General features: G+C 41.4%; 1 protein-coding gene across 3 annotated transcripts; it reads right to left on the reverse strand.

Moving 5' to 3' along the window:
• Nucleotides 1-73: 73 nt before the first annotated feature.
• Nucleotides 74-25,549, reverse strand: sin3aa (SIN3 transcription regulator family member Aa). 3 transcript variants are annotated; one of them, XM_042495862.2, is made up of 21 exons: nt 25,490-25,549; nt 18,181-18,397; nt 17,752-17,949; nt 16,592-16,698; nt 14,831-15,125; nt 14,417-14,665; nt 13,069-13,221; nt 12,643-12,798; nt 12,436-12,525; nt 12,236-12,354; nt 11,919-12,129; nt 11,579-11,695; nt 11,064-11,302; nt 10,288-10,471; nt 8,946-9,522; nt 8,332-8,501; nt 6,214-6,387; nt 4,727-4,819; nt 4,357-4,451; nt 3,869-4,061; nt 74-1,967 (listed from the first exon to the last, which is right to left on the reverse strand). In XM_042495862.2, the coding sequence occupies exons 2-21, from the start codon at nt 18,364-18,366 to the stop codon at nt 1,737-1,739; spliced, it is 3,837 nt and encodes a 1,278-aa protein (XP_042351796.2). In that variant the 5' UTR covers nt 18,367-18,397; nt 25,490-25,549; the 3' UTR covers nt 74-1,736. The 3 variants fall into 3 exon arrangements, with proteins under 3 accessions (XP_042351796.2, XP_042351795.2, XP_042351797.2); XM_042495861.2 differs by lacking the exon at nt 25,490-25,549 and adding an exon at nt 20,855-21,083; XM_042495863.2 differs by lacking the exon at nt 25,490-25,549 and adding an exon at nt 20,855-21,082 and having other exon boundaries at nt 17,752-17,931.
• Nucleotides 25,550-25,882: the final 333 nt, after the last annotated feature.

The raw sequence follows: 25,882 nt of genomic DNA on the forward strand, positions 1-25,882 counted from the left end.
CAATGTCTGATTTGTCCATTCTGGCCTACTGTAGAAACAAAATGAATCACTCAACAACTCCACAAAGGGCTCCTTAGGCTACAAATGTCATTTTTATTATTACTTTAAATAATGTCTAAATAAAGGGACTAAAGACATGCTCGTGTGACTTTTTCCATTATCAAAAATATGGTTGTGGGGTGATGTTTGCAGCAGAAATCTATCCAGGGAGGGAAGCGTGCATCACAAGGTGAGACCGTTGTGGAGTCCATTCATCTGAAGACAAAATGAAATGAGTCCCACCATCGCCACGGACGGTGTTGGTTGTCAAAAGAGGGGGGGCAGTGATTTTTTTTTTAGCCAACCAAATGTCACATTCAGAAGAAAAAGAATCTCATATATAAAAACTGAAAGACCTGGATACATTTCTACTTTTCCACGTTTTTACTACAGAAATTAAAAAGAGAAGACATAAAGGAACACACAAAGGGGGGAAGAAAACAACTATTTTTATAATCAACTCCCTTTGGTAAAAACTGTAATAAATGGTCTTGCATTTGTCTTTTTCATATACATACTAACTTTAGCCATTTATCACTAAAGTCCACAGTAAGCTTGGAAAGTATTACTAGCACAACAACACAGATCTGTCATAAAAAGTCTGAGACTATGTACAGTGTATTTACAATGTGAGCGGCATGTGGACAGTCCTCCCAGAATGAGACGTGTGTGTGTGTGTGTGTGTGTGTGTGTGTGTGTGTGTGTGTGTGTGTGTGTGTGTGTGTGCGCGAGCTGGTGTACTGGCAGAGGGCGTTTTAAAAAGGTTGACATCCAGGGCGGCGAGGATCATTTGTGTTAATAGAACTATATATAATATATATACACAACACATACACTGGAATACATGTCAGTAACTGACATTCAAAGCTATACAATTTTACAGTCTGAGACCAAACAGTGTTGTAAGGGTAATTTTTTGTCTTTTTTTTTACATAAATGCAACAGTGCTATTTGATGTTAACCTGACAATACTGTTTGGGGCTCAGGCACAGTTTCTAATAATGCTGCCATGTGTTCTGGAAAGGGAAACCCTCTTTCCGTCTAGCGATAGGTACATAATTGTGATTTGGCCTTAACGCAGGAATGTCCGAACCAGATCTCTTAGATGTTGTTGTGCTCCCGTTTCAAACCTTCAATCTGGGAAACAAAACTTTTTTTTCCTCTCTAAATAAGTGCACTTGTCCACCATATTGTTTTCCATGGATAACACTATCATAAAGAAATCCCTGTATGACTGATTTCAATGGAGCGCTCTCACTCTTGATGGCTTCAGACAAAACGGTCAGTCGAAACCGAAGCTCAGTTGTGATAAAGTACAAAAAAAGCACCACTCTATCTCTCACAGGCTCACTGTTGTTACGCCACTAAGCCTCGTTAAAAAAAAAAAAAAAAAAAGGCTCAGGGAAGTTTGAGAAGTGGCTCGAGTGCTGGTAAGAGCTCAGGTCTGTGACTGGATCATGACGATTCCTAAGTTTTGGCACCGAAGGCCCTGCGAAGAAATGGGCCCAGCTAAAAACGCTGGTAAAAATCAGTAATCCTGCCGCCCTGGGTGCAACGTACACGGTAAGCTAGCTTAGTTGTGCTCCCATGTCGGCCTTAAAAACACATTAATAAGCCCTCGTTCCTACCTCGACTCCTGACCTGTTTGACTTCAGACCCAATACCCCAAGGATTCAGTCTCTCCTGTTTCTTCTTGGCTACGGCGCCTTGCTGGGCGGGCCGTATTTGACGCGGTACTTGTTGATGTTCATGAAGTGAAGGATCTCTGGATGGCGGCTGGTGGTGCAGGGTAACAGACCGTCGCGCGTCTCGCCCATCAGCCACTTATTGGTTTCGGCGCTCATGTCGCGGGTGACGTGCTCCTTAGCCCACGCGTCCACCCAGGCCTGGAAGCGTTTGTGCAGTCGTGTGCTCACCCGCTCATGTGACTGAGGAGAAACCAGATGCTGTTATAATACTCTGCGGGCAGTCGCTGACATCTACACTCTCAGGGTTTGAGACTCTAAAGTGACTGGAGACAGTCAGTACATGGTTAGTGCTTTTTTTAAGATTTAAAAAAAAAAGAGCATGTTGACATAGCTACCCTGCCATGTGCTACATATAGATTGTGTAGAGCTGCAACAATTAGTTAATTCATGGATCAATGGGATATTAAATGGCAACAATTTTGACTGTGAGTAAAACTTTTAGTAAAATTTGAAGGAGAAAAAGCCAAACATCTGCAGGTTTCATACATCTCAAATGTAAGAATTTGATGCTTTTCTTCTTACATGATAATAAACTGAGCAGCTTTCGATTTTTTGACTTTGTCAGACAAAAAAAACCTTGGGCACTGGAAAGTTCCACTATCTTCTGACATTTTATTTTAAAAACCATTAATCAATCTATGGATGAAATAATGGGCAGATTAATTGATACTGAAAATAGTTGTTAGTTGCACCTCTAGTGCAATGGACGTCAGCAAATTTGTGAACAGAAAACTAGGCTGAGGATAAAAAGAGCAACATTTTTAATTCTGGTTTTTTGTGGAACAATGGCTGCTACACTGAGGAGGTGTGTGTGGATGCAATGGGTCCGGATGTGTTGGGAATGTGATGTGAAAAGCTTCATTGAAACAGACCCTCAGTACTTATGTATCTGTGTGCACAGTGACTCTCACCAGTGCAAAATTGTGACTAATGTCGATCTAGAGTGGTGTAAAGGTCACACCAATTCTGAACAATAACTAAATCAGACCTGCTAATTGACTTTTGGGACCGCATATGAAAGTGGACCAAATCAAAACTGAAAAGATCTGATTCCTGGTGACGTGCTGTTTTTACTGTTATGAGAAAATAGTTGAGTCACATAAGAGTAAAAAAAAGTGCTACTTTTGACCACTTTTGTCTGAAGTCTGAATGTGACCGCAGGAGCTTTTTGCATCAGAGAAAAGCACCAAAGTTCAACTGTCATTCGAGTTGTGACATACAGTTTGATATGCATGGCAGTGAAATTACTGAGACTGCGGTCTTGCCAGAAATTTGATGAAAAGAGCGATATCATTCTCACACCTGCACAGTAAACTGACAAAACTGCTCTCTCCTGACCTCAGTCTTTATGCTAAGCTAAGCTAACCGTCTGCTGGCTCCAGCTCCATATCTACATGTTAAGATATGACAACAGTATCAGTCTTCTTATTGTGCTCTCTGCAAGAAAGTGGATACAGGTGTTTCCTATAATGTCTATTCCTTTGAACAGTTTGAGGAGGAAACAGAATCATGCTGAAGTAAAAGACAGTCAGTCTTTAATTCTTCAACCTGAAGGAAATTGTTGTAATTAGCAAAATTACCTGTAATTCTCTATGAGTTATCTCCTCTTAAAAAAGTACATTTAAATGCTCTGAGAGCTTAAACGTTGAATAATAAACTCAATGTTTACATTGGAAAACTTGACTTTGACTTATTGAGTCAGATTTCATTTTGCCAATCTCCATTTGATATGATTTCATACATGTTTAAAAAAAAATATGAACTATACATTTTTGGGTTAATTACATCTGCATCACAAAATTGTTTTTGCAGATGCTGCAAAAAAACGTTGTTTTTAATGCATTTAAAAAAAATGATTTCAGAAAGCCTATTTCTTTGCTAAATGTATTTTTAGCTGTGAATTTTTAATAAAGATGAATATGTTTAAATAAAGACCAACCCACATCCTCCAATCACATGAACTCAGGGAGAAACCACCCTCACTGCTCCTCCCACACCTTAAACCCAGTTTAACTGAGTCTGTCATGTTGAGTCCAGTGATGTGGAGGGTTAGAGTAGCAGAAATGAAAAGCAGTGAATACCTGGTGAGCTCGCATCAGGGCAGTGCGTCGGTACATGTAATCCTCAGACTTAAAGACGTACACCATCTTGTAAGAGTTGAGTTTGAACATGCACTCCATTTTCTCCTTTTCCATGGCTTTCTTGCCGCCCTCGCACGCCTCCTTGTCCAGCTGCTCTCGACCCCTTTGGTACTTCCTGATCCGTCTCAGATTTCTGGTTCACAAGCGCCGACACAAACATAATGAGTGTGACTAATGAGAGCAATGTGTCGGAACAAATCGTTTGGAGTTAATTTATTCAAAAGGACTCATGTTTCGACTTCTGCATTTGACTTTCATTGGAGATGTGTTGAGCTTACTGCTTACTCGGATGTGATGTAGTAAAAAAAAGAAATTCTTACCATTAACATCACCCTATTTTGAGTCAGAAAGAAATAAAACTACATTCACAATTCAAAAAACAGATCTGTAAATTCTTGAAAAATAGATGACCTGATGAGACAACTCACCTGGGAAGAAAAACTGGCTTCTGAGCGAGGTGCTCTCTTAACTCAGGCGTGGTGGAATCAGGGTTTAAGTAGCGTCCAACATAATCAGACCAACGCTGCAAAAAGAGCACAAGTATAACATAAATTTCAGACAGATTAGGTACAAACTGTACCCCGCTGACACCAGAATTACCAAAACACTGTGGTTGGGAATTTGCACAACTCCTCATTTTGGCAGTTTATCAGCCATCACAGAGGCTCTACATGTGTTAAAAATCTGAACTAGGTTGTAAAAGTACCAAAAAAACAAAAACATAGGTATATTGAAATTATTGTGTGGCTCTTTGCTAACGAGCCAAACCTTAAAATCGACAGTCTACTAGTCTCTTACCTCAGCCTCCATTGGCTCGTCCGAGTTCTCCTCCTCTGTGTCGAGAAGCTCCACCGTGAGCTGCACCTGCCCTCTGTTCCTCGAAAACATCACCTGAGAAAGTGACAAACACAAAACAAATGTGAAAAAAAACTAATTCAACAGGTAAAAAAAAAGCCAGGATTAGATGAAGGCTCAGAGGGCTGAGGTGCAAACCAGGTCACTTCACATCAACATCTTAGGCTGGAGTGCAGAATCATTTCGACTTAATCTTCATCTGAGGGTATTTTCATATTAGGTATGAATGAGTAGTACCGTGCCTAAGCACAACCCCCCCACACCCGCTTTTCGCCTTTATTTGACAGGACAGTTCCAGTGTGAAAGGCGGAGAGAGAGGGGATGACATGCAGCAAAGGGCCGAGGCTGGAATCGAACCTGCGACCGTTGTAGCAAGGATGTAGCCTCTGTACACGGGGCGCCCCTTCATATCTGTTTAAAAATTCCCAAGTGTCGCATTAAATCCTTTTCACTGTTTTATTACAGTTGGTGTTCACATTTGATATGTACGGTACACATGAACCGTACCTGAAATCATCTTTTCAAGTGGACTCCAGCCAGGTCAGCGCCCCGTGCCCAGGAACACTACACAGTGTTAACACTAATATAAAGAACTGGATTTTGGGTAAAGTGTACTTGGGATTGGTCCCTAGTCCATTAAAACAACTTAGAAAAAAGATTTTTTTATTAAGCAGAGAACAACATCATGTACATGTTTAGACTGTATTTCATGAGATTTCTCTCTTTTCTATCTAACTAGAGTGCATCTAAACGATGCCACAAAAAAACACTGCAGAGTGATTTCATTTTAAAAAATGTGTTTCGACACTGGATCTGGTTGTTTCATTTTGGACAAAACTACACAAACTTGTGTGAAGCGAGCAGATTATCAACAGCAAAAAATGAAGCATTCAAAGTACATCAGAGGGGAATGTGCTTGTGTATGGCACGTGGCCCGAAGCTGCTTTTACACACAGCCAGTGCTCTATGAGTAAAACTTAAAAATGACATCATTTCATAATACTTGGTTAACTGCAGACAGCACATTCATGTTTTTCAGGCTGGCTGATTTGTAAACTTTTTAGAGCTCATTTTAGACACTTTAGATGCCAATAGACTCCTTACTGAGTACTGTGTACAGCAAGTTTTAATTTGTTTCAACATGGAGAAGATTTATTGGTTAAGAACACACCCAAGACCAGAATTTAAATTGAAAACAATGCGAAAAATCCTCACGGTCTCAGTTCCTCTCTGCAGTAAACAAACTTCCATATCTGGATTAATTAAAGCAGCCACTCTTGCAGCCTTGTGGAAAATTAGTAATTTTAAGTACTTCTCCTTACATGAACTTTAATAATTTTCATATCTTTTTAAAACTTCTGCACTGTGTTTCATCTCCTCTAATCCAATTGCATCATCTCACAAAGACGGTATGAGCCTAATGTGTTTACCTTGAAGCAGTTCTCATCAGACATGAGCTGCTCAGCTTTTCGCTGGTACATGGCCTCCGCAGAGCTCCTTGAAGACTGAGTGGACATGGTTCCTCCACTGGCACCATTCGCGCTCTCTGAGAGGTAGAGGTCCGTTACCTGGACGCAGATCTCATCACTCACTATGTGCTGGAGCTGGATGGAGAAAGGGAATTGTTTTGAAGTTGAATACAACTAATTAAAAGTGTCCAAATTAATGTCACGGAATTAACGGAGGCTTAAGGGAGAGTTAGGATCTTCTGAAGTGGGATTGTAATTATCCATAGTCAGCGTATTACATACAATAGATGTCCGTCAGCTCGCCCCCAGTTTGAAGTGGCAGGCAGGAATACTGACACGGAAGCTAAGCAAAGTGCTGCAGTGGACAGGGACAGCAGCATTTTAGCCCCCTAAAAAAATTTATATCAGTTTAATCATACAATCATACACCTACATTTTGAATATTTTCATCTTTCCGTCAGACAGCCCTTTCTGATACGAAACTTGAGCCGCTATATCGCTCTCCTGAAAGCCACCGGTATCCTTTTGAGCTGTCGGTCAACTGCTGACTCACTAAGTTAGTTTGTTTGTATTTAGGGTTGGGTATTGTACTAAATACTTTCAAGGATGACAGAATAACACTGGTACTACAGAGTACTGATTCGCATTAGATCCACTGGTGTCAAATTTAGGTTCTTAAGAGCTCATCTGGGTGTGAACGCTGGGTTTAGAAAGGAGACGAGAGTGCCAGGAAGCGTCTTGAAGCCTGAGAGCCAGCCACAGAGCTCCGCAGAGCTGCAGGATACCTCCTTTGACAGGAGGAAGCGGCGCAAAGCCGGGCCACAGACCTCCGTGACCGCTTTTGGCTTACCAGCAAGTTTAAATATAGGATAAAGATTTATACCTGTACACATTAAATATGTTAGAAAACACTTGACAGAAAGGCCTTGAGTCTGTTTAACTCGTTGCCGTGGAAACTTTCGGGCGCCAAATACAATCATGCACACGGTGATCGCTGCTGTCATATTCTGTCCCATGTAAATGCTTTTTTGTGACAGAAAAAAATGATATCACACATTTCTATATAACATACAGGCTACACACATTTAACACATAAATGTTTGTAAATAAGGATACTGTGACTAAATAATTTGGATATTACCAACATTGGACGGCCTTCTTTTGTTGTTTTTCAGTCACTTTTCTTCGCGTGTATATTGGTGTTACACTGCAGAGTTTGTAGCCTTTAGAGAGGGCTGCAGTAACACAATGAATTTAGATTATTTAACTTTCTGCAGATTTCTGTGCCATGATGTGATTGAATATTATTTCTGGCCTAACATTTCAATTGAGCAACATATAAGTTTACTTAGTTTTTTAGTTGGCATTTGGAAAAAATTAGAGCATCATGTCCGATTTGCTATAAAATGTAATTAAACCTTCCAAGTCCAATGAAGTCTGCACCCTGAGCGAGACTCTCTGGAAGTCTACAGAAAGTCCCCTTAAGGCCTCTTATGTACTGGATGAATTGTAGATTTGGACAGTCGGCAGCACTCACAGGCTTCCCGTCCCGCAAACATAGTCTGCAGGTCTGCAAGTGTGGCGAAGTCCAGAGATTTTCCAACATTTCTGTGTTCAGGATTTTTTGGGCGTGAACAAAAGCCTGCTTGACAACATGATGGAGCATAAGCTCCATCTCTACACTATACAAGAACAAGGGACGTTGAGTTCTGTTGTTTGAAAAAATAAATAAAGATTACTATTCTGTTACAGACTGAGAAGAACACGGTTGTTTTTTGGGCAGGTCAGTGTCCTCTGGCTCCGAATTTGATTCTGGCTCTGGTGACTCAATCATGTATGGGTGCTAAATGGTTTGTTGCTGCCCCCGTCCACAGCAGTAATTGCTTAGTTTCGTGTCAGTAGTCCTGCATGCTTCTCCAAACACTGGATGTTCTGACTGCCATCTACTGTATGTAATACAGTAGACTATGGATAAGTACCTCATATAGCTCCACTTCAGAAAATCCAAAGCATCCCTTTAATGCAACTGCCAAATAACACACACGAAAACTGGAGGGGAGACAACAAAAAGATGCTTACCTGCCGTACAATGCTTTGGATGAGTTTGTCCATTGTGAAGGCGATGTATGCGTGAATGGTGAACATTTCCCTCAGCGAGTCCTCATACTGAGAAGCTTCCATGTTTCCATCCAACAAATTCCTCACCATCTCCAAGAAGGCGGAGTAGTAATCTTCCACCTCAATGTCCACTGGAGAGAGGAAACATTATAAAGACAAAAATCAGATGGCTGAGTGGATCCGCACATGACAGAGTTCCAAAGCAATCAACTTTGGCAAGTATTGCTCATTTTGGCAGCAGTTTTAATTTTCCAAATACAGTGATTTCCTACTTCAATATACAGTGAGTTTTTGTGTTTTTATCATTCACTGTTTATTCGTGTTATTATTTATCTATCAGTTTCAATACAACTATTCATTCCCTGCTCTTGCAATGTCCATTGTTTGCAATAAGCCTCCAAACATTTTTGACATACTTTTCTCTAGGACAAAAAAGGAATGTGAATTATGTGAGAGGGAGCAAGAATGTGAAAAAAGTCAATGAAAACAGGATCTATGCTCAAGAGCAAACAAAATCAACACAGTACTGTTTAATAAAGGACATAAAACATGAGAGGGTGTCTGTTGTTACTCACTGGGCTCTTTCAGTCTCAGCTGGATGGCCGGATTGTCGTTCTTCTCCTTCTTCAGTCCCAGGACTTCCCTCTCCCAGTCTCGTTCCCTAACCTCGTCTTCGATCTGCCGCTCCGCCTGCCCGTACAGCCGCAGCAGACGCGAGCACAACGTCTGGTGCAGCCGCAGGAAGATGTACCAGTTGTTGTTGACGTAGAAAAGGTTGTAAGCGTCGTCTGAGCCGCGCAGCTTCTGTGCCGCCGTGTTGCTGAACAGCAGCTTGGACTTGGAGGGGCTTCTGTTTCCAGGGACGCCGTTGTGCTTTTTGGAGGCGCCTTCCTCCAGATCCATCTCCTCTTCCTCCTCCTCCTCCTCTACATCGGAGAGCTCGCCCCGCTGGGAGAACAGCATGTCGGGGATGAAGTGGTAGATGATCTGCTTGATCTTGTATTTGTCCTCCTTCTGAATGCTGGTCTGCCGCTTGACGTGGTGGATGATGAGTGCAGCTGCGTCCTCCAGGATCTGGCTGTCCTCGTACGCCAGCGTCAGGTGGGGGCCTATGGGTGGAGTGGCGTTCTCCTCGGACGCCTGCTCTTGGCGCTGCATAGCAAGAATAATTCAATTTCAGCATTTTAGATGCACATAACCAATGATTTTGTCTGATATTGGAATGATCTTAATACATTTAAAGAAGCTTACTTTAAGTATGCATTGTGCAGCTGTATTATCTACTATAACAGAAGTATCAGAGTATCAGGACTCAGTATCGGTAGATACTCAAAATGAAATGACTCGAATTGGGATCAGGGGCAAAAAAACCTGATTGGGACATCTTTTGTAATGATATCCTACATAATCTGGAACTCTGGTACATATTATAAACCTGAAAACAAACAATTATTGTCTACAGGGGGTCTTCGGGGACCTTAGTGCCATAACTCCGACACCGCCGGCTTTGACAGGAAATGGCGGGGCTGGGATTAAGAGTCTCAGATCAGTACAGAGCACAAAAACAAAAGCGACGCATATCACCAACAGTGTGTTATTAACATCCAAAACAGTCTGACTCTCAGTGGTTTCTGTGACATGAGAAATACTCTCAAAGACGTCACACAACACCAATGTTGTTTCAGTGATTTCAGCTCGGAAAACTTCAATTTAGCAATATCAGGGAATATAACTGGGTTCATCTCCCTGATGCATAGGTAGTGAGTTTACCGCGTCCTTTCAGATTTTTATGCAGTATCGCCGATAGTCTCCTATTTGACATTCAGTTTCTCAGAGTGGAGTTTATCTTATATATAAAAAAGCGATGGTAAGTGTTAGTGCTGGTACTCAACTGAGGTACAAAGGACAGAAATGTACCTCGTCATAAATGCTTTCGATTTCATTCAGCAGGGACTTGGATCGAAGCACTTTGGTGTCGTTCTGTTTGAAGTTGATGCCTTGATGGTCGAGAGACTTGAGGTAATACTTCTCGTTCTGTTCCCTCCAGATCTTGTTGAAGCCTCGCTGGGCTTCCCGCCACTCTTCCTCCTTGGTCTTTAATCTGGTTAGAGGAGAATTCAAGTAATAAACAAGACACAATCTCTGAAATACATTTGAAACCAAAATCTGCAGCTTTGAAACTACAACAAAAGGTATCGCTTTTGTTAGTTCACGTCGCCACATGAAACAAACATCTGCTGCAACATTATGCATTTCAGGCAGGAGTACCGAATAACAATCCTGTTAAAAGTCTTCTTTTCAAATCCCTTCATAGAATTTGAGAATGTATATAAAATATATAGAAAATAAATATATAAAAACATACATTAAATCTCAGGAGCCATTTTTAAATCCACCACTCCAGCATCATATTGGCTTTTCCTCCCCTGTGTGGATTAGTGAGTTTATAAGCTGGTGTTCATAGCCTCAGTCTGGCCCTGAAACAAGCTGCTGTACACACATTTACTGCACTACGTAAACAGAGAGCTTGTGAATCTTTGTGTTTGCGTACATGCACCTGACTGATTCTTCACCACATTTAAAACTACAAAACAGACCTGCAGTTCAAGAAAAAAAAAGCTTCTATTTATTAAAAGACAAAGCAGCTGATTAAAAAGGAAATTAAAAAATATCAACTTAGAAGTAGGTCTCACCTCTTTAACACTATGGGGACAGACACAGCTGGGTTTTTCTTCAGGCCGTCGATGATGTCGGGTGCCTTGTCTCCGTATATCCTCTGGATGGCCTTTCGGTGTACGACCTCTGAAGAGCCGCCCATCGTGTTGTCCAAGCGGAACTTGGCCTGCTCCTCCGCTGACATGCGGGACAACTTCCTCTGTACCGTCTCCAGGACTCTGATGGTAGCCAGGTTTGTCTCCAGAACTACGTCCAACTGTGGGTGAGAAAGCACAGTTTTAATATCCAATGCTGTGTGTGAATGCCCTTTATCTTTAATTAAAAAGCTCCTGCTGTATAATATCTAATGCTGTTCACCACTGAGCGAGTTACCTAAATTCAAAAGTCTTTGTTCAGGGATGTTTTAAAACAAAGATGAGAAAGAAAAAGAAGTCCTGAAAAAGGCAAACATAACATCTATGGGAATAAATTAATTTTCACCCCTGTGGTGACATCAGCAGTCCAGTCATAAATGTTTAATGTTGCTGCTCACCTCAAAGCGTTCATCCTCACATCTGTAGATGTGCTCCTCGTACTGAGTCTTCTTGGAGCTGACAAACGTGGAGTCCTCAGACCAGGAGGGGAAGGAGACCCAGGTATCATTTAAGACCTGTACACAGAAGAAACACACACTGCGTCATATTTAAGGGCCCACACTCTCATTGATGTGGAGTTTTAGACTAACTGTGTCCCTCTCCCTTGCCTTTCCTGTCTATATCTCTCGCTGTCAAAGCAGAAATGCCTAAAACTTGACCGATTACACACAGATGATAATGCAATGTATGACTTGTCCAAGTCTTTTTAATGTCTACTCTTAACTTTTACATTCTTACCTCTTTACAAAGTGGAGTTCTGCCGGTGCACTTGGGCTGTTGGTAGCTTTTGGGCAGAGCTCTGTAGCTGGAGCCAAGTCTCTTACAGGAAGCATAATCAATCTCCATGGCGATGCCCTCGGTGGCCCGTTCCTTAGGGTACGTTTCGATGTGGGACATTTCCCGATATCCCAGAAAGTTTTTAAACCAGTTGAACAGCTCGGGGAATTTTCTGTATAACATAATTCAGTAAGAAACATGTGAACGATATATATATGGTGTAACTGGGCAGGAAAAAACTTGATGTAATTTTCCAGGTGAGGTGACTGACTACTCACCCTAAAAAGGGCAGAGCCAGCTGCACTAGTTCAGCCCTGGAGATCACCTCCTGATTGAAGATCACCAGACACCGCAGGAAGTTGTCGTAGGCCTCTGCACTTCGCAGGGCTTTGCGCACCTGAAATGAGAACCCAATGTAAGAATGGTAGACAGAAATGTTAACCTAATTAATTTTAAACACAGAATACAGAAAGCTCACCTTTTCAAAGAACAAAGATTCTGTCCCGACTCCATGTTTGCTGGCCTCTGCCACCGAGGAATCTTTCAAATTCAGTAACTTGGGCTTCTTCTGTAGCAAAACAGCATATGAGAGAACGCTGATACAATTATTACAGAAACAGATGGGAAACAAAGAAAACGGGAGTCGACTGAAGCTTCAGCGGTATTTGAGAATGCATGCATGTACCTTGACAGGGGGCGTGGTCCCTGGAGTTGGATGACGACGGATCTGGCAACCGTTCTGATTGGGCCTCTGTTTGTTGTTGAGCTGCAGCTTTTTGGCAGTTCCACCGTGGTCGTTCCGTACAGACTCTGCCTTCTCCGCTGTGGTCTTATTTAATAGCTACGGAGAAGATATAGTACTGATTAAGATAAGGGAACATGAATACATTATATTCATTTCTGAATATCCAGAAGTATTACAATGGCATCAATCTGGCAGGTCATTTTTATGAACAAGGTTGAATACTGAGGTTGGACTGTTTTACTAACGCATAGTATCTAAATAAGACCCACTGAGAAACAGCACATCCTAAAAGCAACTCTTTGACTCCATACCTGAAGCAAGTGCTCATACATCTGCACTAAAGTGAAGAAAAGGGTCTCTGCTCACCACAGAACTGTTGGCGTCAGGAAGAAATTGTCCAAACTCTGAGAGCAGGTCCTCTTGGTTCTTGAAGAGCCTGGCAACCTGAGCATACACCTCCTGCTCCGTCAGAGCCGGTGTGTAGTTTCCACCAGCCTCCTTAGCGTTACGCTGCTCTTTCTGTATTGGACAAACACAAGTTTACTGTGAAGTTACTGCTAAGTAATGTGAAAGGTTACAGAGGCCTCCCCTAATTTTAAAATGCTCTTCATACCTGCAAACCCCAATAGGATGAAAAAGGTGACATTTCTGAAAATAGGGTCGAACTTGTCGTTGTGCCACTGCTCCTGCAGGCCCACACAAAGCTAAAGCAATTGAGCTCACTTTTAAGAGGGTTAAATCACTGAAACAGCAACATTTCAAATCAACCGGGTCTTACCTTAAACAGGAACTCCACTTCTTTTTTTCTTAACACTGTACACATAATCACATAGATTCTTGTTGATGTCAATACATTTAAAAGATAATGTGCTTTCTGCTCAAAATTTCCTTGTATGCTTAGATTAAAAAGTTCAGTTCTGAAGCCTTCCTAACTGTGGCGACACTGGGTAAGACTTTGAAGTCTGCTATATTCTATATTTGCTCTGAATATATGATGTATTCAGAGTTTAAGAGAGGTAAGGGCCAGAATTAAATGTCTAAAAACAACTACCGTCCAATGTTATACATTTGTTGAGCTGTGTTCTTAAACTAGCCCAAATGTTTCCAACAATGTTCACACTCAGAGAAATCTGTCATTTTAATTACAAGATGCTCCATGTCATTTCACCACAGAGGGCTCAGCCTATATGGGGCGCACACTCTGCCAGATGCAGGTGAGCTAGAGGTCGTCCCTAGTTTTAAGCCACATTTTTACGATGTATGTTTTAGATCTTCTTCTGTTTTAATGGAATAAAGTCACAGTCATCCAACATCTGGAAGCCCATGCTTTGGCAAACAGCTTTGGAAAAACACAGATTTTTAACACGAAACTGCTTTATTCTTTGTTTTTATCAGAGAGTGTATTGGACTGAAGGAGGAAGAGACCTCTGAGGATGATTCAGCTTCTGGAAAAAGCTCCTGAACAATAAACTCAGGGAATCCTCAGCAAAAGAAACTGACTGCAAAGACAGAATTTCTGACTTTTGTTGCCATTTTGATTGAGATTCCTAGCTGCAGAAAATTACATGTTAACAACATATTTCGGGCAGACGAACAGTGTACTAACACTCCCCCACGGACACATTGTGGAAGCCTCATTTTTATTAAGAAGAAGAAAAAGCTGCAATACGATTGTATACCGGAGTATCACTGAGTGTCGGTTACAGACGCTGACCTGGTACGTGTGGAGGATCTCCAGGAAGGCCTTGTAGATGTCAGGCTGGCCCTGGAAGCGGTTCTTGATCTTGTTGACGTAGTTGATGGCGTGGTTGAACTCCACAGGCTGGTTGTTCTGCATGGGTGGCCCAGTGGGGGTCCCACTGAGTGGCGGGTGGAGCTGCATGGGCGGGGAGCGAGGAGAGGTGTACGCGGGGATGGACGGATTGCTCTGACTGCTCGATGTCAACGCCTGGGGCTGGAGAGGCTGAGAAAGAGCATGACATTTCGGTTTTAGGAGTATTTAAGCAGATGCTGCTTCACTATTTTTTTTTGTACTTTGAATATTTGTAGAGATGGGTGTAACAGTATCTTTTTTATTTGCAAAACTCTGCTGGTGTCCGTCGATCACTTTGCGCTGTGAATTACTCACCTTGTTCATCTTGGCAGGGGTGGATTGCGTCAGGAGGGGCGGGGCGGTGGTGGCGGCAGCAGATGGGAGCTGGGGCGGATGCTGTGTAGCTGCTCCTGTTATGGGGATGTTCTGGACTGAAATGCCATGCGGGGTGATGTGGTGGATCTGACCAGGAGTGGTCACATTGACCAGGTCGTTGGTCTGGACCTCGATCTTGTAGCCCGGCGGCAGGAAGGTGTTGAAGCCCATGATGAGGTCGGGGTGACCTTTGAAAAGCTGTGACACTCTGCTGATGACCCCGGGGGTGTCAATACTGGAAAATACAAAACAAGACAGAATGAATTCAAAGATACACCGAATCTCGTCCTGTCAATCATGTCTGTAATTTGAGCGTAAGCGCTTCAATACAGAAGTACGAGCCAAACAAGCCCTTTCATTACTGCAACAAGTTACGTGAATACCAATAACTGTGACTCAACAAATATACGTTTCCCTTGACCTCTGACCTCAAGATACCTGAAAATGGGTTCTACGGGTACCCATAAGTCTTCTCTTTACAGACATGCAGTCCGGTGCAGTATTAATGTTTTTTTTTGTAAACATACATACTTGGTTCCCTAAACAGTCTTGGAATGGCATAACTTGTGTGTGACTTGAAAGCAGAGACTCTTGTGGATTCAATAAGCCCAATTTCATTCACATATGAGGATCTTAGTCCTCATAGTGGCCCTTTCATTGTAGTGAGACCATTTACTGAAACTAGACCACGCTGTGTAAAATGAACCATTGTGACCTCTAGGATAATGGCAGCCTCCTGAAACTATACAACCACAAACTACAGACCACGGGCATTCAGAAGACGTATGGCTTTCATAGGTATATCGACAATGAGTTTCTGAGCAATTTCAAGAACAGAAGCTCTCTTCATCTAATTACGGAAAAAATCCCCCAATGTTAATGTTTTTGATACAAATCACAGCATGGATTCTTCTATAACGTTCCTTGGTTCTTCACTTAGCACCAAATCTGTGTAACAAATAATATCAACAAGAAAAACTACTTCAGCAACTTATGAGACATAATTGGGCAAGCGAATGGCCGTCTTATACTTCCATCATAATGTTCGAAGCCCCTTTACACTCTAAACTTTAAAAGTTTGACCAGGCGCAAAACATAATGTTCATTACATATTTATGACTATAAAAACTTGACAAACAGTGCTGAGCTGCCTCTGAAAGTAATCTCCTAAATTACCTTGCATTTACATTCTCTATAACAACCCTAACCCTAGTCACAGTTTCATCCTCATTTAATGTCCCAATCTGACGGATACAGCAGCAGCTGTATTGCATCAGATGTCATCTTGCTGTACCTGGGATATGACTTTAGGTGCATTCAAGAGTTGCCAACACTGTAGGATGTCAAGAGTTTTACCAAACCAAGAGCAGGTAACGCTCTTTGGACATTACATTCTGTACAAATGCATCTTTTAGCTCCCATCTGTGACAGAAATAACAGGCCGGTCATCCTCATCAAAGTAGGTCAGTGAAAATATGCTAATTATTTTTATAGGTGCAAAAACATTTCATGATATTTCAAGAATAACAAAAGACTTGTAAAAGACTTTTCATCATTTCTGGGACATACATTATTATTTTTACTGAACTGATTAAATTAGTTAACCATGAAGCTACTTTTCTGAACACAAAGTTGGCAAATGTGCGTGTGCCTCCTCAGAATTCACAGTGTTTTCCTGTAAAATCGCGACACTGGCCTCACCTTTGAGACTTGAACTCTTTCATTATATCCAGAAAGTCATTGTAGACCTGAGGCTGGTTGCCAAACTGCAGTTTCACTTGATCCAAGTAAGACAAAGCATCTTCCACCTTAGGGACGGAGGAAGAGGGGAAAGTTAATTTCATCAGTCTGACCGCCAGTCTTTTTTTTTTTTCCTACATTCACTTTTGGCAGCAGTCTTGAAACTGATATTAAACACATGACATTTATACAGTAAAAGAACTGACATATAACAACTTTTCAGTGACAATTTTCCCCAGCATGAAATTTCAAAATCTTGACAGACACTGAGAAAAGAAGCAGTAAATGAATACATAAGGTAATAAACTGTTACATTAAAAAATCTACTGCAGCATGGTTTTGCTTAAATGTGCCTTGTGAACCACCTGCATGGCTACATGCATACAACCAGAGTTAAAGGGGAAACTAGGACTTTTTGTGATTCAGGTAAACAGGCCATTTACCTAACCAAAAAACCTGTCCAAACTATAATCATTTGCAGAAAGAAGAAATCACCCCAAAATTAGCAAGAAATTAGCTTTTTTAAAAATGTAAAAGACAGTTTGAAAAAAAAAGAACAACAAACAGAAATTACCAACAAGTTTTTAAACAGGATTTTAAATATGTACTTATGATAATAATAAATGTAGTTTTTTTGTTTTTCCACAGCTTTTTATTTGAATTCAAAATCTATTAATTTGTGAAATATTAATCAACAAGTTGCTCACTGCCTTTATGTTATGTTTTGCAAGAAACTTCACCAATTTGTTCAAAGTTTTAAATACTTTTAAAAAGCACCTGAAAGCAACAAGAAAAGTTATGCAAAAAGTTAATGGTCTAAAATTACACACATTTCTTTAAAACCCCCAATGTGTTTATTTGATAGGTTCCCCACTAACTGTGCCTTAAAGCACAGCTAAATGTTTAAAAGATAATGTATATATTTTTTATCAATAATGTGGCATTTAAACTTTACTTTAACTTACTTTGTCTACTACTGACAATGGGAAAGGAGTCTATAACCTATTTATATTATAACCTATTTTTAGCAGGTTTTCATGTTTTAAAAAAAACCCTAACATGCACCAATTTTGGTGGAAAAGGGGTATAAGAACTTGTAAAAAAAAGATGGGCTGACTGACCTTGAGCCTCTGGAACTGCTGGCCCTGTGCAGAGGCTTGAGGTGCAGCTGTATGGCTGTGCCCTGACATCACTGAAGGCCCATGGGACTGGACTGCCGGGCTGTGGTGGTGGGACCCGCCATGGACGGCTGGGCTCGGAGTGTGCCCATGTCCGGCACTGTTTTGGGCCACGGTGGGAACCTGGGAAAGCAGAGACACCTATAACAGTGACGGCAAGTAGTTAACATCAGTATTTCTGTTAGGATATGTGATGGATAGCACTGTGACCTTGTAATTAAAGGATCATTTAAAGCAACACAAGCTGACAGGGGTTAAAATGAGTTATGAGCGACAGGTGGCTTAAAACTGTTTCTGCATCTGGCCTAGTTTTAAATCTAAAAGTCAGTAATCTTTAAAAAAAAAAATCTGCAGCAGACAAGCGGAGTATACCTGGTATCCCTGGGGGACGGAGTACTGGACGCCTGCTGTGGGCTGCATGTTGTCCGACACGGCCTCATACACAGCTGGAGCTGGAGCAGGGGCCAGGACACGATGCTGGAAAGCCTCCGCGTTGCCAGCGAGGCGCCGCTGCTGGGACGCAAAAACCGTTTCCTGATCCTCCAGTCGCCGCTTCATTATGAACTCATACTCGGAAGAGCTGAGAGACCTGCAAACAAAAAGCATATGGACCTTATTTTATACCGGCAAGCTTCTGTCAAGTTATCAGAATCCATTAAATCACCTCCCTGATTTCATTCAATACTTTGCTGAGGAGCATATGGCAGTAATTTTTTTTTTTACTTCCATCTGTGAATTTATGGATACACACAGTGCCAGCTAGCCACTTCTCTTGTTTGGCTTGGGAAGAAAATGATTACATGGTCTCTGACCATATAGCCAATGAAACACACAATGCTTTTAGAGGCACAAAGACACCTGAGGGTTAACAGAGGCCAACTACACAGGAACGTATTGATTTACTAAATTGTAATTGTGCATGCCATTTTAAGTTTGTTTTATGCTTTTGTGGATGTTATTTCTAAAACTAGGTCAAAGTTACACTAACATAAGATCAAGTTTGTGTGTGTTATTTGAGAATGACTTCAAGTGTCTGATTACACTTTTGGTTGAATTTGCCGACAGACAGAGCCAACAGCGCTGTGGCCAGAATTGTAAACACAAGAGATGTGCCGATCAGCCTCCAACCTGAAGCTCCATCCTGCTTCATACGCAACAACAGAGCAACTACGTCACCAGTAGACTGTCGCACAGATGGACATTATTGAAACACTTTTATTACACAACAAAATTCCATAATTTTTCCAAACTCAATATATAAGATAAAAACAAATGCTGACCAAGTTTCTTCTTTAATATGCAATTGATAAGGAGAAATAGATTGATCAAACAGATCACATCACAATACTCACTAAACATTTAAAATTGCAATAACATTGTGTTGTGACTGAAGTATCATGATGGAACTGAATCATGGGGCCACCCCTACTATTTAACCCTTTGAAATCTCAGAAAATTGTATTGATTATTTTTCAAAAACATGGGAAGAAGTCAATGAGCAGTTTAAGAAAGAATAAGAGGAAAACGAGGGGAAAAAACAAACAATGCAAATATGAGTAATAGAAAGTGTTGAAAATGCCTAATAATTTTGAATTATAATTTTAAATATGGAATTATATAGTTTTCCCAATGTTTTTCTTTTTTATCTAAACATTTTTCCTGACCTTTTTTTTCTTTTAAAGAAACTTTCTGAATCTACTTATTTCTTGCAATTTGCACAACATTTCTTACCAGGTTGCCCATTGCCTTTTCCCCCATGTTTTTGAAACAAACAAACAAAAATACACAAATTTACTAAGGGTTTGAAAGTTTAAGTACATGTGAAAGGCGTCTGAAAGCAGCAAGTGATGTTGCTACAAGTTTCAAAGAATTAGTATCATTAAAAAAAACTTCTACCAAAGGCATTTTCTGTTATGAAATCTGTGCTTTAACTCAAGTATGGCTTACAGGTGCTCCATTCACCACTGCTAACAGGTATCTTTAACTTCTACCAGAGTAATCTGGTGGAAAATCTACGCAGATTTACTCAAATGTGGCTTTCAGGTACTTCATCCACCACTGCTCAGTGCTCAAGCTACGACCAAATGCATCTAAACGTTAGCATGCTCTGAATGTAAAACTTCAGTCTCCGCAGCCAATGAAATACAGACAGCCTACGTCATCGATGCAACAAACAGGTGCTGTGGGAACGTGGGAGTCCGTCTGCCATTCACAACTTCCTCAACACAGCAACAACTCCATAAGCATCTGAGTGAATAACGTTAAAGACAAACGACGCGTAAGACGAAAGGCGACGGGGGCAGAATAAATTACATTTCAGAAACGCGAATGTCGAGCAAAAGTGACACAATGTCTGTCACAGTAAAGTGTACAAGAAACGCTTCCGACTGTGCAACAGCGAAATCCTCGCGGCCAAAGAAAGCGACGCTGCAGTATTTATAGATAACTTCACTTGGTGTAGCAACGCTGTAGCCAAGCAAATGCAGCTGTGTCTGCTAGCTACATGCTAACAGCCGTTAGCAGACAACAGCGATTCACCATCCCCTTTATGGCCTGGCAACACAAGCACCGACCTAGAGTTACAGCACGACGCTTCCCCCCCACGCCCGCCATTTAGAGCGTGGCGCAGGAGTGCAGCAATTTACACTCCATTTCAAGCAGGTACGCTCGGAAAGTAGCGGACTTGCTAACCGCTTGGCTCCCTATCCAGCTTACAAGTAAACGAAAAGGTTTTTTCTATAAACCACGCAGAGAACTTGTTTTGTCGACAGGGGTTGTGGGCTGCCAGTTAGCTGCTAGCTAATGTAAACAACATGTTAGCCGGACAGCGAGCACCGTCCGGGGTTAGCTGGGAAGCACATGCAGCTCAGCGATCTGGTATGTTTAGTTGAATCTGAAGCGAGCAATGGCTATCGGTCTATTAGAGTACTCATATAGGTTCTAGTTCTGAGTAAGTGACATGCAAGGAAACGTCGTTTCCCGGTGTGATGTACTTAAAACGTCTGCTAACGGTAGCTAGCTGTGTTAGCTTGCTTAATGAACTCACCCCTCTCCCAAATAGCAAGCTGAAGATCGCAGATGATGCTTTGATAATCCGTTATTTGTGGGTTAACCGCTACACCTTTGGCCGGGGAAGGTACCAAAGTCACGTTTGTGCTAAAGGCAACTTATGAGTGGCGTGTGATTTGAAAATAATGCAAGCTGGAGGCTGCAAAGTGAAAATCTCCCCGAGAGAGGAAAACAATCTCCGCTCGGTTAGCTCTAGGGGGAGGCGGGGTTTTCATGTATAGTCCCGCCCCCGGACAGTCACTATTGGTCAGTTCGTTCAGAGGATACGAAGCAGGGCGGGGCGAAGAGCCTGGGTTGTGAATCTGAGCTGTCAGTCAAGGATTTATCGCACAGTTGCCATGCACGCCCATTTTGACTTGAAGCGCGACAATACAGAGGAGTCCCGCTTGTATTATGTGGATAGTGTAACATCCGAGGTAACTTTAAGACCCACTGCAATGTCTTGACATTATACTTTCAGTGTGTTTTTGACCAATAAAAGTGATATGCCTCTTTTTTCCTGCAGCACTATTCTTTTATCCTGCACAACATAATCCTCCTTCACAGCTAAAACATGTTTAAAGGGATGTTTTGCATTTATAAAATAATAAATATATACAAAACAGGATGGCTTACGTATGGCGAGAAATATTAAACATATATATACACCAAAAGTCGACTGGCAAAAACACATTTTTTTCACATTACTATGGGTTATTATAGCAACTGCAATAACTTCACTGGCAGATTATGAGACAATGCAAAAGGCCCCACCACCTCTTCTACACAGGACCAAGAAGCAGACTTGCGAGTGGTTTTGGCTCTTTTTTGTTGTAATTGTTGTTGTTTGGAGTCTCTTTGTAGACATTATACATAATTTGAGGTTGTTTTACCACTTATTGTAGTGAGGCTACTTTGCGTCTCTTCAAAGTAATTTTGTGTGTTTTGGTTGTTTTATGTCTCTTTGTAGTCCTTTTTGTGTCTCTGTGGTTGTTTAGTCCCTTTTTGTAGTTATTTCATCTCTTTGCAATTACTTGGCCCTTTAATGGTCACTGTCAGTCTCTTTTTGGCTGGTATGTGTTAATTTAACTGACATTTTGCAGGTGAGGGCCAAGAGGGCCCCTGGCACTTTGGGCCCCTTGACCTGTGCCCCATAGGCCCATGCGCACATCAACATGTCATTCCCATAGAAATAAATAAGTAGATAGGATATTTATTCCTGTGGTTGTGGCTTCTCACCCAGTGTACACAAACACATACACTTTTTTCCAATGTAATATTACAATAATATTAGCTAATGATTGTAGTCAAGCAACTATAATTAGATCAGCCTGATGCTTCAGATCTTTTATCTGAGAGTGAAGCATCAGGCTTTTCTTCTCGCCTTACAAAAACACATTCAATTATATTAATTATATCAGTTCATCTTTGTTTATTTAATAATGAATACTGAATAAATGCCGTCCACTTGTACTTTTAAAAGCATAACTAATTTGATTTTTTCCCTTTAATGTGTTGCGTGTTTTTATGGCTTGATTAACTATTTGGCGGACCCGTTCCCTCAAAGTTCCCATTAAGTACAGTGAACACAATAACACACTACAGCAGCTTCATAGTATTTTGCACAAAACAAGTAGTCCTCCTTGTAGTACAACTTTACAAATGCACCATGTGAGCATAACATAAGGGGCTGCACTTTACCCATCAGTGTGGCTGCAGTGTGGCTTGGGATGATAGAAATCACTTGAGACGGATGATGTAAATCGCATATGAAGTCACACTCCAGTCACTTCACCATAAATCACCATATTTCACAGATTCTGGCACTAAAAAATGTTGTGATTTTAGAGATTTTTAAAGAAAATCATGCCAACTTGCAGATTTTGGGTTTCTAAGTGTATCTAAATTCAATACAATACACAACCGGTTAAAGTTAAATGTCCCTTCTCTATTGCTGCATTCACACTACAAGCGACACAAGCGGCAGGTCATTTTCAATGGAAGTTGGTGACATGGCTACAAACTGACGCCTGACACTTGTCGCTGCTGGCCTCAACTTATTTCAGCGCTACAGCAATGCCTTGAAGCGTTATCCAATCATTTATTTTTTGTTTCTAGCTGTGATTCTATGTTATCTAGCTGAGTTATCTGATGCTAAGCTGGCTTTATGCGCACATGGGGATCCAATGGGATGGCAAAAAGTGATGTTAAAATGGGGATCAGACACTGATCAGAAGCATTTTTTATAAAACCAAACTTAATAATCAAGGTGCTTTTTGACCAAATGCAGACGCACACAAGCTCATGACAATGTGGTACGTTGACAAGCACTTGAGCAACACTCACTGATAATGTAGCTGTTGCATTGTCACTTGTAGTGTGAACACAGTGTAAGCCAAATCAAAAATCCTTCCCCAGTGCTTAAAAAAAAATATCTAAAATGCCTCCCCCATTTTGCACCACCAACCTCCCATCTCATAAATGACAAACAGTCCCTAAACTAAAAACAAAGGTCTTAAAACTAGATTTTGACACATGGCCTTGCTACAGGACAGGCACACAAGATTATTACTTTGTGGCAATCCAGCCTGGTATATATAACAAACCTACAGATTCAACAGTTACTTTTATAACTCATTTTTTCAACCAGGCACCATAGCAGTACAACAAAATACAGTGTCTAGACTTGCTCTAACCATGTAGGCTACATCATAATACCAGGCACTATGGCTGGTTATATTTAGAGTTTCAGAGTCCTATCTATCAATCTATTGGACTTATTATCAATCTGTTTATATTACAGAAAAGAGCAGTGAGAATGAGTCATAAAGTAGATCCAATAGAACATACTTACAGACTGTTTATTACATCGGGATTATTCAAACTTAAAGATTTAATTGTGTAACAGACGCTAGTTATGTATAGGACAAAAGCGGAGTATTACCGGAAAATTTACAAAAGTTTTTATTTGAGAGGATGAGGAGCACAGGGGGAAAGCACCAGTTTGCATGGAAGCAGATGTGTACTTCAGTGGTTGGCATCAAACTCTGGGATTATCTACAGAAAAATGTAAAGGTTGTATAAACATTTTTCAATGTAAGAAAATGTAAAAAAGAAAGAATAATTGGACTATTTGAAGTTGTCCGGTAGAATCTGTCCCCTTGCTGAAGGTGACTTTGATTCTTCTCCACGTATTAATATTTTAAACTTTGGGGGTTTACTGACAGTTTTGTTTGTTAAGTAACTGGAATTGACAGATCATCTATGTATTTTGTTTACATATGTTTTGAAAAAAGGGGCGGGTCTTTTTTGTCTCCCTGCTACTTTTCGGTCATGAATGAGAAATAGTGTGTTTTGAATCTAAAACGGACTGTTGTTCATTAACATGAGCGGACCGGAAAAAATGAAATGACATGAAATGATCTACACAACTAGCTACTTCCTGGAGTTTGCGAACACGTGACATTGTAGGAGGGAGTCCGCTTTTGCACTCGTGTCCCTCCTCTTTGTGGACACCTCAACCAATCAGCGCACGCAACCATCATTACAAACCCCAAAAAGGTGGAACCTCCAAAATAAACCATCGCCCACGACAGGCGGAGCTGCAACACCAGCCCGGGATTCCTCATTCCAGCCCGGGCAGAGCACTCAGCAGCGACCGGAGGCACTGCTGCACACGTAGTATCCCACGACTATCCTAACTGGCTTCCCCAAAATTATTGTGTGCAAAACATGCTCCAGATCGAATTAAGCATGAGATAAAAAAACAAACCAGCTTTTAAACGCACGATATAGGAGTGTTTTCAAGCAGCTTCGCAAGTATTTTTTGTGCAAAAGCATGCAAAAACAACGCACTGCGGGCTGTGGAGATCCCCCCACAACACCGAACAACACGGTGCACAGGGTGAGGAGGATCCTGCACTCGTCGTGTGTGTTTGCAGGCTGCACTCTCCAAACAAAAGACACCAAAACGCATCATCTGGTAACTGGCGCTTGTGCGTGAACGATTGTGGGCACGGTGAAGTAGGGCCTATAGGCGGGCTGCATCTTTTCCAGGCGACAAGAGCCGATCCAGTTGCCCTTACTAAACAATGCCAAAGTCAAACGAAACGGGAACTCGCTGTGTGGAAACATCGGCACGGTGGAGCCACGCCATTCCCCGCGCTCCCAAACCACACGCAGCCCCATTTCTCCCCCATTTCATGCAGACAGCTCGCTCTTAGCAAATCATATTCTTTGTTTACTTCAACAGCCGAGAGTAAAAATGTCTAACCTGTCTCACCACAACAACTCCCTCCCTCCCCCGCCACCACCGCTCCATTACATGCTCACACAACGCTGCAGACAAAATGTTTGGACTTCCAGGCAGCGGGATGCCTCACATTACCGCCACACAACCCGGGGGGACACTGTTTACTAGCCGACAAAATGACGTCCTGCAGATGTTGCCATCTATCGCGTTATGTTTGAGGCTAATCTGTAGTCGTTTATGAAATAAACCCCCATGCGATTCATTTCAAGACACAAAAGGCGCGACTGAGCACAGCGCGCTTCCCGCTTCGAAATAAACACCGTTCGCTCCATATAGCAGCAATACTGTTAATATTATTTAGTTTAAGCAGCTGTTACATACCCAGGAAAAAGACTCCTTACTCCGGATTCGTGTTTGTAACAAAATAGTTGGAGACGCCCCCCTCCGTTGGCATTGGCGCATACTACAAACTACGTCACTTTATTTTGAATATCACCCGCTAAAACCGAGGCAGCGCCAGTATAAAAACACTGTCACCATTGACTCTCATCGAAACTCAGTGTCTTTACAGTGGAAGAAAATGATTGGAAAAGGTAATCAAGTGTATATACTCAGTTTAGAGTATTTAAAGCCTACTTTTCTTGGACAGTAATTTACTGCACTGTACTTTTTACTCCACTACATTTTCAACAGTTACTTGTCAGATTCAATTTTACATAATCAACAAACATGATGCCTTCTTATAATTAAATCAGCATTATAAATTCATTAAAA

The sequence above is a fragment of the Plectropomus leopardus genome, chromosome 7, assembly GCF_026936395.1.
Source record: "Plectropomus leopardus strain MGB_pleo_1.0 chromosome 7, ASM2693639v1, whole genome shotgun sequence".
NCBI classification, from domain to species: Eukaryota; Metazoa; Chordata; class Actinopteri; order Perciformes; family Serranidae; genus Plectropomus; species Plectropomus leopardus.

What these genes read in the sequence shown, in the direction of transcription:
- sin3aa (XM_042495862.2), bottom strand. Translation starts at nt 18,366, where the DNA reads ATGAAGCGGCGACTGGAGGATCAGGAAACGGTTTTTGCGTCCCAGCAG. An exon ending in AATCTTTGTTCTTTGAAAAG is followed by an intron (nt 12,355 to 12,435) that starts GTGAGCTTTCTG and finishes TTCTCATTTCAG; the next exon opens with GTGCGCAAAGCCCTGCGAAG. An exon ending in GTGAGGATGAACGCTTTGAG is followed by an intron (nt 11,303 to 11,578) that starts GTGAGCAGCAAC and finishes TCTCACCCACAG; the next exon opens with TTGGACGTAGTTCTGGAGAC.